The 17,541-nt window shown below is 44.3% G+C and overlaps 1 protein-coding gene across 1 annotated transcript in view; it reads left to right on the top strand.

The window, feature by feature from the left end:
• PKD1 (polycystin 1, transient receptor potential channel interacting) overlaps positions 1 to 17,541 on the top strand; it is a 170,254-nt gene that overhangs the window by 73,264 nt on the left and 79,449 nt on the right. The window contains exons 2-6 of the mRNA XM_084819019.1: positions 2,404 to 2,475; positions 6,167 to 6,238; positions 9,060 to 9,229; positions 14,041 to 14,709; positions 17,095 to 17,278. Coding sequence (XP_084675145.1) covers positions 2,404 to 2,475; positions 6,167 to 6,238; positions 9,060 to 9,229; positions 14,041 to 14,709; positions 17,095 to 17,278 — 1,167 coding nt within the window. The remainder of the gene's footprint in view (positions 1 to 2,403; positions 2,476 to 6,166; positions 6,239 to 9,059; positions 9,230 to 14,040; positions 14,710 to 17,094; positions 17,279 to 17,541) is intronic.

Genomic DNA, 17,541 nt, shown 5'->3' with positions numbered 1-17,541 from the left:
ATTTAAAAAGGGTACAGAGAGAACAATCTAATTATCTGAATAAGCAGCTTCCCAGTTCACCCTGAGGAGCTATTTTTAAAGTATTTCCAGGCACAGAAGTGAGACCTGCCCAAAGTAATCAGTAGAGAAATCCATTATTTTAATGTAGCTGGGACTGCGCTCCTGTGTGCGTACACACACAGACCACAAACCCAAAATGAAGAAAGAGACCCGCCCCTGCCCCCAAGACACCGCAGTGGGGACTAAGCATGCTCAGTGATTACAGAATGCTGACTGACTGTTGGAGCGGGGGAAATCAGAAAACAAGGGGGAAGGGGGAATGGGCTGGAGTGGAACTCCAAACAGAAGCACTCCACGCTGCAACATTTTGTTGCAGGGCCCCACTTGTTTTACCTGCAACAGTAGGATGTTCTATTCCAGTGTGCCCCACTTTATCGCTTTTGGGCCTATAAAGTGCTCTACGTGGGGCTGCCCTTGAGAAGAATCTGGAAACATCTATAGGTACAAAGCGCCACCATAAGGATGATGTGTGGGATAGGATGCTTTGAACATATTACCTCAGTGCTATTCAAACTCTGTTAGTCACGTATTTGTTTCTGGGACTGTTTTAACGTGCCGGTTCTTGTCTTTAAAACCCTGAGAAGCTTGGGAGCTGAGTATCCCAAGACCTGCCGTCCCCCGTATGTTACTCCCTGAGCCCTTCCACTCAACATCGGAGACTCTGCTTGTTTCCCCCGCGTACTGAACTGGCAGGTATCGTCAGGGAGTAGGGCCGCCTCAGTTGTGGTGATAACTGCTAGAGAGAGACACACTAGGCCCCAACGTTGAACACTTTTAGATACCAGGTAAAGACGTGTTTTTTTCAGGGGGCCTTGGATGTAGACTAAGCACTGTAGCTTTTTATTCAAAAGAAGAGCAGGATGTTTGTGTTCCTTGTTTTTTTCAGTAAACAATGTCTCATAAGATTCTGAAAAACAGTAAAAATCAGGAATTAAATCTTTTAACTGTCCATCCCCCTGGGAGATCGTGCTGGAAGGCACAGCTTATAAACTTCCTAGATGAAATAAAAATAAAGTAATTTGTGCTTAACTCTCTTTCTCTCTGCCATTATCTGCTCAAAATTCCCCCAGCTGCTTTTCCACCCACCAGAGAAAAAGTATGGGGTCCATATCTTTTCCCCCTATTGGAATCTTTTCCCTTGCATCTTTCCCCCCCACAGGTTGAAAATTAACTTGGGGGCGAGGGCTGAATTTTGAGTGGAGAAACAGCAGAAAGTGATAGAGTTAAGCAGCTCCTCTGCCCCCATATCCCCCACTCAAATTGGTAGCCTTTACTGGCTGCTTTTGAGTAATTTTTTTAAAAATCACACATCTGCATGTAACATCTAGTCTAGCCCTAAAAAGTATCTTAGATAGGAAGCACAATCTGTGAAGAAAACGTGCAATTCCCAATCCTATGTTTTTCACACGTGGGCAGGGTAATAACCTTCCCATTACCCCCTAATTCACCTTGCAAATGCCCACACCACAGTTTTAATCATTTTTTCCACTAGCTGGTCTCTGAAACTGGAAGTTAAGTGCCTTCCGATTCTCCCATAGAGATGCTTCCTCTGTTTCACCTTCTCATAGGTTTGGGGACCCCAATTTGCCTTGATAATGTATACTTCTGTCCTTAACATTTAGGGAAAGTAAACTCCAAAAGGATCTTAAAGAAAAATCAGGTTTGCATTGAGATGTCTGTCGGTTGGTCTCTCTCTCTCTCTCTCTCTCTCTCTGGAACAAGAAATATAACTCAGTTTATGTTACACCATTTTACAGAGATGTGAGAGGTGGGAAAGGAAGTGTGAATGCCTCACACATTTTTTTCCCTCCAAAGTGGAACTTTTCATGTCTCCCTCTTGTCAGATGCAAAGATTTTCATTTGGATGTTACAAAGACGTGTGGAAGCAGGGCATGCCTGTTACCCTGCATCTCTGCATCATCTAAAGGTGCTCAGTAGAAATGGGTATAGCCCTAAAAAGGTATTTTAAGGGGGGGGGGCAGGTTGCTTTACAAAATGGTTCCTAAAACTGAGTGGCTCTTCATGCAGTACATTGCCCCCACCCCAAACTGGTGCTTTGCACTTAAATTTATCCCTCCTGAATGTATTTTACCACTGAAATACTTTGGGCTATTTTTGTGCATATATGGTTATTTTCTTCAATGGATAAGCCAGCTTTAGAAAGGTGTTGTCTTTGGCTGAGAGAATCCCTCTGTTTTCGCATGCCAAAAAAAGCATTTTGTCTGAGTCTGGAATGAAGTGGAGAGACAGGCAAATCTTTTTAAACCCATGCTGATGGAACAAAGACAAAATAAAATGTGAACAATAACAAGCTTTATACTCTCTCTCTTGTTCTCTCTCTAGGGACCTTTCCAGCAACAAGATCAGTGCTTTAAATGTTGAGGCATTTGCACATCTGACTTCCCTGACAAAATTGTAAGTACTTGTTACATCCTATAAAATCTTACAGCACTCAAATCCATCTCCCCTTTTTTGTATTTGGCAAGCCACCTGTTATTCAGGACAGTGTATTTTCTGCAGTTCCATCCTTGCGCCATGCAAGTAAGGGGGATGGGAGTGAATGTTGTATTCAGCATCTTGGGAATATTTTACTTTAAGTTTAAACCAAACAAGTTTCTAGCCCTTCAGGCAGTGATGAGAGGCCTGAAAGTGTAGGGAGAGTGTTAGATAAGGTCTTCATAGCTAGAGCAAGGGAGGCGAACACGATTTCTATTCATTAGGGGGTATTGCTTCAATGCCCCACATATCTTCCTGACTAACAAAAGCAACAGAAACACTGCAAAAGCAGTAACTCGGTGCACCTTTGCACAATCTCTACCAAGTGTAGAATTCAGCTTTTTCTTGGCATTGGTACCAAATATTTGTTTTTGTTTAGCACAGAGATTACAGAGCCCTATAAGGTCCAAATGCCCCTATCTACCATGAACTGTTCATATTTTTTGGTACCTGCTTGTAGTAAAACAGAGTCCCTAATTTGTGTTTTGAGATGTTGGGGATATGTTAGTATGATTTCAGCCTTACACTGAAGTCTGTAGAGATTAAATATCGGAAGGCCAAAGCAGATGTGACCTGCGATATCTATGACTAGATTTCTTGATGGGTGTGTATGTTCGTGTTTTAAAGTAGCCTCTGGGGACCAATTTTGATTCAAGCAGCAGTATTGGGAGAGATGGTATCTGTATTGCCCCTGTCCATCCATTTTTAAAGATTGCTTCCCCCCAAAATGATTTTTAAACCAATTGTTTCATGTGCATTATAGCACTTTAACTATGATTGCTCAATTACTTTGTAGGAAATGGTTTAAAAATAAAGGGGTCAATTCAGCTTGGAAGTCTGTATGTTTTTCTCAGTGAAAGTTGCAAAAATGGCATTGACTGGAAAGTTACATACCAAAGGATCTGTTTTTTATGTTGCCCCCACTGAAGGACACTTAAAACGGACGCTTTTTTCTCGGTACTTACTCTTTACCCATCCATGCAGTGGGACAGAAGTTGACACTGGTGGCTGTGATACTCCAGTGCATATTTACTCAGACGTAAATGAGGTTCAATGGGGCTTATTCCCTTGTAATCTTCGCTGGGATTACAGAAGGCTAAAGGTGTGCATGGGTGTCTATAAAAACTCATTTGAAGCCTTCCTAGGGATGATGGAGGTTCATGGTTTACTTGATGCTTTCATTGGGGGGGGAGGGTCTTATTGTGTGTGTTTTTATTTTCCAGCTTTTATTGTTTTGTGCAACTTTCTCTGATCTTTGTGCAGAAAAGCAGTGTATACATTTTATAACATGTATTCCCTAATATTAAAAATAAATAAGATATTGATGGCCTGTCCCCACAAACACTAGTTTTATTCAAATATTAACACTTTGCTCAACAGACAATCAAGAGTCCTGTGGCACCCAAAAGATAATTTTCTTGTAGCATAAACAATTGTAGACAAGAGCCCAGATGAATGCATCTGTCAAAATGTATAGTGGGGCAGTGTGACAGTGTGTCTGTCCATCTAAAAAGCCCTTTAAATATGTAAGATGCTTTTTTTGAATAATCCTTATTATCTGTCACCACATTTTTTTCTTATACACTGAACAGCTAGTGTGTCTGAACAAATTCCCATGTTCAAACCAATCACTTCCTTGAGGCCATGCTCCAGAGGAAGGCTGCCATTTTCTGCCAGGGTCTTCTGCCTTCAATTCCTCCATTCTGTGGTTTACCAAGCCAGGTGGCCATCATGTTATCTGGGCTCTTTATTTCTCCAGAATTAGGAGAGGGTCACTCTTAAACTAGCAAACCATTAGAGTTAGCTTCTAACAATGACAAGGTCTGAGTAGAATCTGGGTGCATTGGGACAATGTTTTTTGAGCACTCTGACCAAGGATTTAAGGAGTAAAATTGGCTATGATTGGAGTTTCTCTGCTCCTTGGGTTCTCCAAAATGTCATGGTCTTTGCCAGCCAAAGCCTCTAGTTTTGCATTCATTGAACAGTAATACACTTCTTGGAAAGGAAAAGGAGGCGAAATGTATGATGTCTTCAGGTGGACCTTTAAGCCTAAACACTGAATGAGTGGGTGAACGTTTTTGATGTGTCTTGAGGCCTGCCAGAAGGGAGAGGTGGGAAGGCCATTTCTGTAGCCAACAGCAATTAGCTACAGTTTTACATGCAGGTTACCTTGGTCTCAAAAGGCATCACAACTGGAATTCCATCTCTGGGCAGAAGGCCAGTATGAGCTCAGGCTGAAGTGACGTTCTAGTGCTTTATATGGAGAAGTGGGATTTAAGGTCTAAATTACACATTATGTTAAGCTTTATTTTCTTTATTTTACAGAAAAGTAAGTTTTGCAGGGCTCCAGTCTAGATTAGGCTGCAGTGCCTGGGGTTTAGCCCTTTCTTACCCATGCAATTTCACTGCTTAAAATCCTTCCCCCTACCTGATATTTGCTCCTGAAAAGCTGTTTGCAGTAAGCAGCACCCAGCGGTGGCCCTATACAATGTGCAGGGAGGGTAGCAGCCCCCTTCTCAGCTCTCCCAGCTCCCTCTCCACCAAGTTACTTTCTTAATCATGTGCAGCCCGGCTGCTTTCCCAGCCATTCTCTTCTCCAGTCCTTCAGCTACATTGTAATAGAAACTTGCTGGCAGGTTTATTGATCATGCACAATAGGTGCACATGTTCAGAACATTTCCCTATAACAATGTAGTCAGCTCCCAAATAGAAAGTGTGTGTGTGTGTGTGTGTGTGTGTGTGTGAGTGTGTGAGAGAGAGAGAGAGAGAGAACCCATTTTTTCCAGCCCCCCTCCCCAGTTTGTCCTTTCTGTGAATTAGAACACAAAAAAATGTGGGAACTAAAAAAAAGTGGGGTCAAAGGAATGCTTTGTATTGCTGTGTGGATCCCCCCACCCTGACTTTGATCCTAATGTTACTTGCCTCAGTTTATCTTTTCTGTGCAATGGGGGCTCCTGAAGCAGGAAAATTGTTAGTTCAAAGGTGCTTTTGTGTTGTTCTTGTATGGGTCAGACACCATCACCCCCAACCTCAGTTTGCCTCTTCTGTGCAATGGGTTGCTGCTGTGGCAGACAAATGTGGGCTCAAAGGAGTGCTTTGGTGTGTTGTGGGGATCAGACCCAAACTCTTACTTGCTGTCATGATCTCTGTCAAGTGACTTCCCCGTTTGCCTCACTTTGCCTTCGTGTGAATTGGGTTTACCTTCACATGGGGCTCCTTCTAACCTACCTTGAGATGCCCTGCCCTCTGCCCCACCAGCCCCAGTGGACACCAGTCACCACTGATAGTGGCTGTGGTCATGTTGGTGTGACTTTTGGCAGGAAAATGGTATGAGGAGAAACCTGCATCAGTGCCCTACACAGCTGCTCTTTCTGGAAAAGAAAGCATCCTGTGTTAAGCATACTTTTTTCATAGTGAGCTTAGCATAATATGTAGTTTGATAGGAAATTTAAAGGGTGTTGCTAAATTAGTAGAGGGCCACATCTTTGCCCCTTTCTTCATTACCTTTTCTAATGAAGAATGCTGCCTCATGTTAATATTTAAGGGGGTGAGCAATGAAGAAAACCTTTTTGGACACATCACATGATAATCTTTCTTTCTCTGACTGCAGAGATATAAGCAACAACAAGATTTCTGCATTAGAAGATGGAATATTTGATAATTTATTTAATTTAAGTGAAATGTAAGTGAACACATCAATTTTTATGTCGTTTCAGAAGTGTGTTTGTGTGTGTTGACGGGGCATTATTTAGGTTTTTATAGAGTTTTTCTGGTCTTGATCCTTTTAAGAATTTTGCTGCACACAATTAGATGTTCCACACTTGGGACCAAACTAAATAAGATGCTAAACACATCACTAGAAATCATGTCAGCATTTTAAAATGTAATGTCAGGGCGGGGGATGGGGGTCAGCAGGACCACAGCACACAGGGAGTTTAACCTTTCTTTAAGTGGGATGATTTTCATTGGGGCATGGTTGGGGAGGGAAGGGTTAATACATGATTCCTATTAAATAACCCTGATGTGATTTCTATAGATGCATTAGCATCGTGTCCAATTTGACCCCAAGTAATTCTAAAGATAAAACTCTTGAGTTTACACAGAAGAACATGTGCATTTCTAAATGTAGACTACTGCTTTAAATTAAGATCTGATGGAGAAACTTGGGTGGATATTGCCAGCTCTTATAAGAAGATTCCTACTGGGTCAGACCAAAGGCTTATCTAGTCCAGCATTCTGTTTCATACAGTGGCCAACCAAAAGCCTCTGAGAGGGTCAGAAGTCGGAGGGGAGAGCAATAACTTCCCACTGTTGTTCTTCAGCAATTGTTATTCACAGGCATGCTGCCTCTAATCCTGGAGTTGGCATGACTAGTAGCCATTGATAGCCTTTATCCTCTGTGAATTTGTCTAATTCCCATTTACAGCCATCTTAAATTGGTGACCATCACCACAGCTTGTGGTAGTGAATTCCATAGTTTGACTATGTGCTGTGCAGGGCTTCCTTCTGTGTGTCCTGAAACTTCAGCTTCATTTGATCACCCTGGGTTCTAGTATTATGAGAGAGGGAGAAAGATGTTTCTATTCATTTCCCCCATATCACACATCATTTTATAACCATCCATCATAGTCTTCCCTTAGGCAACTTTTTTCTAAACTACAGAGCCCTTTCCTTGTAAGGGAGTTGCTCCAGCCCTGCATCCTTTTCCTGCATCTCTCCTGGCTTTGTTTGTTTGTTTGTATTTCTCTGCTATCTGTCATGTACACCATATCCAGGCAGTTTACACAAATAACACTACGAGTGCAAATTAGACTAAAACAGTCAACCAGCAGCCATGAATTAACAATCATAAAGACAGGTGTCATAGATCAACAAATGCTGAGGTAAAAAGTCTTCAATGTGTGCTTAAATTGTAATAGGGTTGCCACATCTTCTATTTCTAGGGGGAGGGCATTCACAAAGCACTTGAAAAGGCCCCGTTCACAACCCTGAATGCCAATACGAACAGGGTTGCATGTTCTCCAAAAATGTTTACACATTCCTGAACTTGCATTCACATTCACAAAATGTGTACTTGAAAAATGCACAACTTTTGAAAAATGCACAACTTTTCCCATTCAAACAAACTGAAAAAAAGGCCACAAATGAGAATGGGAGTGAGCCCAACCGAGCTTTGAAATAAAGTTAAGAGAATTTCAGCAAGCTTGAGCATCCCTGGTTCTCCCATCCCTAGACTACCTTGCATAGTGGTTGTAACAATACCCTTGTATGCTGCCCTGAACTCCTTGGAAGCAGGGAAGGATAGACATGGGGTACAGACAGCCACTATGACCTGAAAGCAGCAGAATCCCTTCCTAAGCCAAAATGTAGAGGGACCTGGAGTGGGAACAAACCCATAATTCAAAGGTATAGCTCTACCACAGCTGGCTTAATAGTGACTCCCTCTTCCCATGGAATCTCTGGGGACTGTATTTTGGAGAGGGAGGGCTGAGGTCTCTAAGCAGAATCATTCTCAGCGTCCTCACCAGAGTAGGATGCCTCGAGCAGAGGAAGCAGCTCTGACTATTTCCAAGGAAACTTCATTGAGTCACAAGTCCACACCATGGTTGGTGACCAGTGATGACTCCCTCAGCTTGAGGAAAAGGAAAAGGAACCATAGGAACTAGCGGTGGGAGAACCAGGGATGCTTGAGCTCACTGAAATTCTCAGAACTTTACTTCAGAGCTTGTTTCGGCTCCCTCCCATTCTCATCTGTGATCTGGTTTTCAGTTTGTTCGAATGGGAAAGTTGTGCATTTTTCGGAAGTAGTGTATTTTAAAAGATGTACATTTTTTAATGTTTACACTTTCCCCTTGTTAAAGCTTGAAAATGGGAATATTTTAAAATGTGCATTTTTTAAAAATGCACAACTTTAAAAATTCACAATTTTTAATTGTGCATTTTAAAAAGTGCACATTTTTAAAGTACACATTTGGTGGATGTGAATGCAAGTTTGAGAATTTGGAAATATTTTCAGAGAATGTGCATTCCTGTTCATGTTCAGGGTTGTGAATAGGGCATTTTTTAGTAACTTGTGAACTGAAATTCTCATACATACATTCCAAGTAGAAAGTAAGCCTCTCAATTAAACCCACACATTTCCACCTCTCTGCTTTTTTATGCTCTGTATTACAGATAACAGTTTCACATCCTCTGTGACTTTTCTGAATTTCTCATTGTCTCTTCAAACTGACATTTCAGAATGTGTAAAATTAATTTGCAGTAGATTTTGACATGCTTGTTTTTAATAATTTGGAAGACTTCTGGAAATGCGGCATTCTCTCTCTTGGCCAGAGATGTATTGCAGCACTCCACTAGTGTGAAATGGCAGGACATTTTTGAACGCTAAAAAATCATTCCTGTATTCTCCTTACAATTACAGCAATTATTTGTAGAATGAAAAAAGATTGGCTTTTGCTTGTTAAGCTAATGCAGAGTCCATCTCACTCATCTGCCTGTTTCAGAAACTTAAGTTTGAATCCATTCCTTTGTGACTGCAATCTTGCCTGGCTCCCCCGCTGGGTGGAAGAAAGAAATGTGAAAGTTGTGCATCCCCTGGAGACGAAATGTGCTCAGCCACCTGAGGTGGCAAATCTTCCTCTTTTCAATGTGTCATTCCTCGATGTTACTTGCGGTAAGGCTAAGGGGTCTGTGGGGTGGGCAATGGGGAGTGACAAGTCTGAGAAGGAGTACGACTGTTGAATTGCACAATAACTATAGGTCATAATAAAACTCATGTATCATTGGTTTTATGTACATACGTCACCAGCATACAATAAGGGTGACAAAAATCACAAGAATATATAAAATTACAATTAAAAACAGACACAGAACCAACAAATCAGCAGTAAACATTCGACAAAGCAGATAAAACCAGCTCACAGGATATGCTGGAATGACTGGGTGAATGAAAATTTTTTGCCTGGCACCAGTATGACGTCACTGTGGTCACCAGGTGAGCTTTCTAGAGGAAGGCATTCCAGAGGTAAGGTGCCACAACTGAAAAGGCCCTCTCCCCACTTACTAGCTACCTAATTTCTAAGATGGGGGAAGGGACCCACAGGAGGGCCTTAGCTGATGAACACAGTGGGAGGAGAAATAAACGCAGTAGGAGAAGAATCCTGAATCTAGAGAAGCTACGGGCAGGTTCACACATTTCTCTCTTAATGAGGGGAGACAGTGTATGCTTTAGGGTGACTCAGGCAGAGTCAGGCTAGAGTTGCAAGGCCTTGTTGTTGTTGTTCAGTCGTTCAGTCGTGTCCGACTCTTCGTGACCCCATGGACCATAGCACGCCAGGCCTTCCTGTCCTGCACTCTCTCCCGGAGCGTGCTCAAGTCCATATTCATTGCATCAGTGATGCTATCTAGCCATCTCATCCTCTGCCGTCCCCTTCTCCTTTTGCCCTCAGTCTTTCCCAGCATCAGGGTCTTTTCCAGAGAGTTTTGTCTTCGCATTAGGTGGCCAAAATATTTGAGCTTCAGCTTCAGTATCTGTCCTTCCAATGAGCACTCAGGGTTGATTTCCTTTAGGATGGACTGATTTGACCTCCTTGCAGTCCAGGGGACTCGTAAGAGTCTTCTCCAGCACCACAGTTTGAAAGCATCAATTCTTTGGCGCTCAGCCTTCCTTACAGTCCAGCTCTCACAGCCATACATTACTACTGGGAAAACCATAGCTTTGATTATACGGACCTTTGTCGGCAAGGTGATGTCTCTGCTTCTGACTATGCTGTCTAGGTTTGCCATAGCTTTCCTCCCAAGGAGCAAGCGTCTTTTAATTTCATGGCTACAGTCACCGTCTGCGGTGATATTGGAGCCCAAGAAAATAAAATTTGTCACTGTCATTTCTTCCCCTTCCATATGCCAGGAAGTGATGGGGCCAGATGCCATGATCTTAGTTTTTTTAATGTTGAGTTTCAAACCAGCTTTTGCACTCTCCTCTTTCACCCTCAACAAGAGGCTCTTTAGATCCTCTTCACTTTCTGCCATTAGGGTGGTATCATCTGCGTATCTGAGGTTGTTGATAATTCTCCTGGCAATCTTAATTCCGACCTGTGATTCATCCAACCCGGCGTTTCTCATGATGTAGTCTGCATATAAGTTAAATAAGCAGGGCGACAATATGCAGCCTTGTCATACTCCTTTCCCAATTTTGAACCAATCGGTTGTTCCATGTGTGGTTCTTACTGTTGCTTCTTGACCCTCGTACAGGTTTCTCAGGAGACAGGTAAGGTGGTCTGGTACCCCCATCTCTTTCAGAATTTGCCAGAGTTTGTTGTGACCTACACAATCAAAGGCTTTAGCGTAGTCAATGAAGCAGAAATAGATGTTTTTCTGGAATTCTATCGCTTTCTCCATGATCCAGCGAAAGTTGGCGATTTGATCTCTAGTTCCTCTGCCTCTTCGAAACCCATCTTGTACTTCCGGTAGTTCTCGGTTCGCATACTGCTGAAGCCTAGCTTGTAGGATTTTGAGCATAACCTTGCTGGCGTGTGAAATGAGCGCAATTGTACGGTAGTTTGAACACTCTTTGGCGTTGCCCTTCTTTGGAATTGGAATGTAAACTGACCTTTTCCAGTCTTGTGGCCACTGTTGAGTGTTCCAAATGTGTTGGCATATTGAGTGCAGCACTTTAACAGCATCGTCTTTTAGGATTTTAAATAGCTCAGCTGGAATACTGTCATCTGCACTAGCTTTGTTGTTAGTAATGCTTCCTAAGGCCCACTTGACTTCACTCTCTAGGATGTCTGGCTCAGGTTCAGTGACCGCACTATCATGGCTATCAGGGACATTCAGATCTTTCCTGTATAGTTCTTCTGTGTATTCTTTCCACCTCTTCTTAATCTCATCTGCTTCTGTTAGTTCCCTGCCTTCTTTGTCCTTTATCATGCCCGTCTTTGCACAAAACATTCCCTTGAGATCTCCCATTTTCTTGAAGAGATCTCTAGTCTTTCCCATTCTGTTGTTTTCCTCGATTTCTTTGCATTGTTCATTTAAGAAGGCCTTCTTGTCTCTCCTTGCTATTCTCTGGAACTCTGCATTCAGTTGGATATATCTTCCCCTTTCTCCCTTGCTTTTCCCTTCCCTTCTTTCCTCAGCTACTTGTAAAGCCTCATCAGACAGCCACTTTGTTTTCTTGCATTTCTTTTTCTTTGGGATGGATTTCGTTGCTGCCTCCTGAACAATGTTACGGACCTCCGTCCATAGTTCCTCAGGCACTCTGTCTATCAGGTCTAATCCCTGAAATCTATTCCTCACCTCCACTGTATATTCATAAGGGATATGATTTAGGTCATACTTGAACGGTTTAGTGGTTTTCCCTACATTCTTCAATTTAAGTTGAAATTTTGCAACAAGAAGCTCATGATCTGAGCCACAGTCAGCTCCAGGTCTTGTTTTTACTGACTGTATAGAGCTTCTCCATCTTTGGCTGCAAAGGACATAATCAATCTGATTTCGATATTGACCATCTGGTGATGTCCATGTGTAGAGTCGCCTCTTGTGCTGTTGGAAAAGCGTGTTTGCTATGATCAGCGTGTTCTCTTGGCAAAACTCTATTAGCTTTTGTCCTGCTTCATTTTGTACACCAAGGCCATGCTTGCCTGTTATCCCGGTGATTTCTTGACTTCCTACTTTAGCATTCCAATCCCCTATGATGAAGAGGACATCTTTTTTTGGTGTTAGTTCTAGAAGGTGTTGTAGGTCTTCATAGAACCGATCAACCTCATCTTCTTCGGCCTCAGTGGTTGGGGCATAGACTTGAATTACTGTGATGTTGAATGGTTTGCCTTGGATTCGTACTGAGATCATTCTATCGTTTTTAAGATTGTACCCCAGTACTGCTTTTCCTACCCTTTTGTTGACTATGAGTGCTACTCCATTTCTTCTAAGGGATTCTTTCCCACAGTAGTAGATATGATGGTCACCTGAATTAAATTCGCCCATGCTTGTCCATTTTACTTCCCTGATTCCCAAGATGTCGATGTTCAATCTTGCCATCTCATGTTTGACCACCTCCAGCTTACCTTGATTCATTGATCTTACATTCCAGGTTCCTAAACAATATTGTTCTTTACAGCATCGGACTTTCTTTTCACCACCAGACACATCCACAGCTGAGTGTCCTTTCGGCTTTGGCTCAGCTGCTTCACTCTTTCTGGCGCTACTTGGAAATACGCTCTGCTCTTCCCCAGTAGTATATTGGACACCTTCCGACCTGAGGGTCTCATCTTCCGGCGTCATCTCTTTTAGCCTTGTGATACGTTCCATGGGGTTTTCTTGGCAAGAATACAGGAGTGGGTTGCCATTTCCTTCTCCAGTGGCCCACATTTTGTCAGAACTCTCTGCCATGACCTGTCCGTCTTGGGTGGCCCTGCACTGCATAGCTTATGGCTTCACTGAGTTACGCAAGCCCCTTCGCCACAACAAGGCAGTGATCCATGAAGGGGCCTTAGACAGGCCTTAGACAGGGCTGCAAGGCCTTAGACAGCCCAAAAGCAGACAACTTACTCCAGTTAAGTCTGGAGCTCAACTGAGGCTTCCTGTCCCTCTTGGGCCACCCACTCCTTGGCTCTGCTCCCTTCCTGAAGAGTAAGAGCCTCAAAGGAGCTTGGAGTCTAGTACTCGGTCACCCCACAGCCAGCTCTCGTGCTTATTGACTGCTCTGAGGAGCAGGCACCAGGGAGTGTGAGGCCCCTGGTGTAAACGGGGCTGGCTTCTCAGGGGAACCTGCTTCCAGGCTGCTGTCTCTGGGGGTCCCAGCTCAGGGGTCTGTGGCTGAAGCAGCTCTTGGCTGACAGGCTCCATCTCAGGCTTGTTGTCAGGGTCTGGGCCTGGGTTCAGCACTTTCATCACTTGCACCACTGATCTTCCTGATCCGGATGGTTCCTTCTCCTCTGTGTCAGAGTTTGGGCTGCTGCTCAGGGTCACGGCTGTGGCTTTTACCAGATCATCCCTGGCTTTGCTTCAGCCATAGAGCAGCGTGTGGAAAACAGGGAAAGGACCATGTAGAAAGAGGTTCAATGTCTAAGCCAGGGGTGCAGAACCTCACATCTGGGAGCCAAGGCCTTCCAGTGGTCCCAATCCAGCCTTCCAGCATTGCCCAGAAAGCTCCACTCCCTCCCCCTGCCCCACCCCTTTCCTCCAGTCACCAATAGTTCAGTGGCTTCCTGGCTTTTACAGTTCTTTCTCTCCATTCTAAAAGGTTGAAATGCCTTCCTACGGCTTAGTTACCGACAGGAAGAGCTATAATATGCTGGTATTTTTGACCCTGCTGTTTGGCCCTTGACCACACCCACTACTGGAATGCAACCCCTGAGAGCTTCCCCAAAATTTAATTTGGTTCTTGGACTGCAAGAGGCTCTGGGCCCCTGCTCTAAGGGACTGGGAAGCTGTGGTTTGGAATTCTGGGTTTATATATGGCATCTTTGTTCATTCCCCCTCCAGGAGCTGACTACATTGCATGCCTAACGGACAACAACACAGGAGTGGCTGATTCCATTGTCCGCTTCACATTCCTCCTCCCTCAGAACCTGACGGCAGAGACATGTAGTTCTTTTTGTTTCGCTGAAGAGCAGGACTATGGGGGATTTAGCAACGAGGCACACTGTCTATGTGGTGTTGCTCTCGAACCAAACTCTTCCACTGACTGTTTGCCATTCTGTGCCAAGTCCTTTGCCGGGCCAGTGTGCGGTGGGCCTTCCCTCATTTCGAATGTCTTTCCAGCTCTGCTGCCCATTTCCTTAGCAGTGCCCAACTCTCCTTACCGCCTTTACGATGAAGTGACTTTGGATCTCCGTGTTCCGATTGCTGTTTCCACCATTCAGTGGGACTTTGGTGACCATACAGGCATTCTGAGGACTGCCAAAACAGCCGTTCTTCACATGTACACGTCACCTGGGCGCTACAATGTCACAGCCACCATCTTTGTTGGCAGTCGGCTTGCCTCGGCACAGGCTGAAGTCAAGGTAGTGGCACCGCCAGAGGACTTACAGCTTCATTGTCCTCCTTTGGTAAAGACCCATGAAAGTTTGCAGTTACTGATAAGGAATCAAGGGGGAACCAGCCTCTCAGCTGTGTATAGCATCACAGCTCTGGACAAAGAGCCTGGGAAAGGTGAGTCACTTTTCCTTCTGGACCCAGGTCCTTATTGCAGGGATCCCATAAGCATCAATGGGTGGATTGTTACTGTAAGCCAGTGGTGAGCAGAAAGTAGATCTCCAGATGTTTTGGACATCAGCTCCCAGCATTCCTGACCATTGGCCATGCTGGCAGGGGCTTCTGGGAGTTGAAGTGCCAAATATCTTGGTATCTACCTTCTGCCCACCCCTGCTCTAGCCACTCCTCATAGGGAGTTGATACCCCTAGTGCAGAAATATCTGCTGAATTGGTTCACTGCTAGGGACCCAACAGACCTGAAATCAAGACTTCGGTTGTTTCCCCACAAGAGCCCTATATGCCAAGGCATTGCTTTTCCATAATTAGCTAGAAATGGAAGAGTTCCACACAGTGCTTAATATACCCCTATATTATCTAACAGTGCCCTACGTCATGGGTGAGATCCTTATGTTTACTCACAAAGTAAATCCTATTCAGCAAAGGTCCTTTCCAATAATTAAGTGTTCCCTTTTTGTGTGTCCTTTCTATTTTATTGCTTGCTGTTGATCACGCCCCTTGAATATCTACTCAGGGTGCTTCCAGATTACCATGACCAATAAAGGTATTGTTCACATATTCCCTCTTTTCCTCCTTAACATATTTTTCCTGGTAAAGAAAAGGCAGGGAGAAGCCGTGGGAAAACACAAGAGGCTTACAAGATGAAGGCTACATTGTCTGGAAGCCCAGTAAAATTGTGTGAATGAGGTAGGGTGTTTGCAGGGTGACATACTCGTCTGGAAGCACCCTTTCATATACCAGAATTGTGCTCTTAAAAAGAGGGAGTGGGAGAGAGGAAATCTGTATTTACCCACCCACCCACCTACAGCAACCTTCCTCAAACTCCAGACATTTTGGCCTACAACTCCCATAAACACCAACCAGCATGGCCAGTGGTCAGGTATGATGGGAGTTGTAGGCCAAAACATTTGGTGGGACCCAGGGTGTGGAAGCTGACTTACAGATCCTGAAATGGAGACTGAGGCAATTAAGAGAGGAGGCTATTCACCCCTAATCCCCCTCCAACAATCAACAAGAAGTAATGAAATGAGCTTGACTTGGAAAGAGCAAGCTTATAATTTAAAGCCACCGAAGCTGTGCAAAGCTGTGCCTGTCCACGCTGGACAGACTGGTGTTGAAATTGTGTTTTATTGCCAAAAAAAGTGTGTTGGCGGGGGGAAGCACCATGAATCAGGTTTGGAAAAAAAACAAAACAGGACAACACAGACAATACTGGACTACAACAATTTGACAATAGTGTCATTTGGATTCCTTTTAAAAAGTGAGTGAACAAAAGGTGCCAATTCTAGAGAAAGAGAGCCATCCTTAACTTAAGGATGTTAATTTAACTTAACTCCCATTTATTTCAAAGGGTCTACTCCAAGTATGCCCAAGTCTGGATCCAACCCATTGCATAAAAGCAACTTTCCCTGGTGTTCCATTTTACTAAAGGGGATGGGACACCAAGAAATACTGTATATATCAGCAGTCTGTATTGATTGTTTAAATCACGGGTGCATAACCTTTTCAGCCACCAGTTGTATTTGGTGCCAGATGGGAAGCCATAGGCTGTGTGTGTGCATGTGTATGGACACGTGCCTAGCGCACACATGCACAGGGCATGCACACACACACACATGACAGGGTTTTTCTTGGCTGTGGAGTTAGCAACAACAAAGGAAGCACTTCCCTTATCTCCGACATCTGATGAGAGATTGGAGTTAAGGACAGGGTTTCCCTTGCTAATGGTGGTGCTACTGCTGACAAGGGGTTTCCACAGTTCCACGGGTTGCACTGGGAGTGGCTGCAGGCTGCAGGTTCTGCACCCCTGGTTTAAATCTTAGGGCCTAGAGTAGACCCAGGGCATGTGTAGCATGATTGCAGTCAGAGTGACAGCACATGATCTTTCAGGTGTTCAGCCTTGAGACCTGGAGTCTTCCACAACTTGTTGTACTGATGCCCAGAGTTCTGGGACAGTTGTGAACAAGGAAGCCTCATGTCCTATCATGTCGCCAGGCAGTGCTACTTACTACATGGCCTGAAAGGTTGGGGTTTGGGGTTATGAAAGAGAGGGCTTGTGCATCCAGTACACTGCCTCTGTAACCCCATCTCTATAAATGCTTTAGTCCAGGTCGCTCTAGGGAGCATCTTGATTCTGCCTGCTGGGTTCTGTGCATGGCAGTATTGCTTCCCAGTACAATACTCTTGTTTTTGGCCATGACCAACATGGGTTCTTCCATGTCTTTGTTGCCATGCTGTTGTTGGCTTGGTCAAGAGTCCAGAGTCTGACCCTTGAGCGTCCTGCAGACAGTCTAAAAGTTTACATGTTGATTACTCCTCATGCAGTGGTTCATCCAACATGCCCCGTGGACAGTGTGATCTTCCCTGGTAACAGCCACTGCTATTGGCTGGTGGCAGAGAAAGCTGAATGGCAGGAAGCCCAGCGGCGTTGCCAGGAATATGGCAATGGACATCTGGCCTTTGTCAGCAGCCCTGAAATTCAGAGTTTCTTGGTGTCCCGTGTCACCAGGTAAGTGAGTAAAAGACTGGTTTTTGTCTAATTGCTGGCAATGCTGTGATTCTTGCTGAGGTTTATTAGGGTGCAGAACCTCGTGCCTGGGGGCCAAAGCTGGCCCTCTGGTGGTCCCAATCCAGCCCTCCAGGGTTGCCCAGAAAGCCCCACCCCCTCCCCCACCCCTTTCTCCCAGTCACCAATAGTTTGGTGTTTCCTGGCTTTTGCAGTATTTTCTCCCTATTCTGAAAGGTGGAAATGCCTTTCTTGATTTCTGGTTA

This window comes from Heloderma suspectum, chromosome 12 (assembly GCF_057233095.1).
Source record: "Heloderma suspectum isolate Gila_16-S chromosome 12, 16-S_ref, whole genome shotgun sequence".
In the NCBI taxonomy this organism is placed as follows: domain Eukaryota; kingdom Metazoa; phylum Chordata; class Lepidosauria; order Squamata; family Helodermatidae; genus Heloderma; species Heloderma suspectum.
The sequence above is the reverse complement of the archived record's forward strand: the minus strand, read 5'-3'. Positions and strand labels throughout refer to the sequence as shown.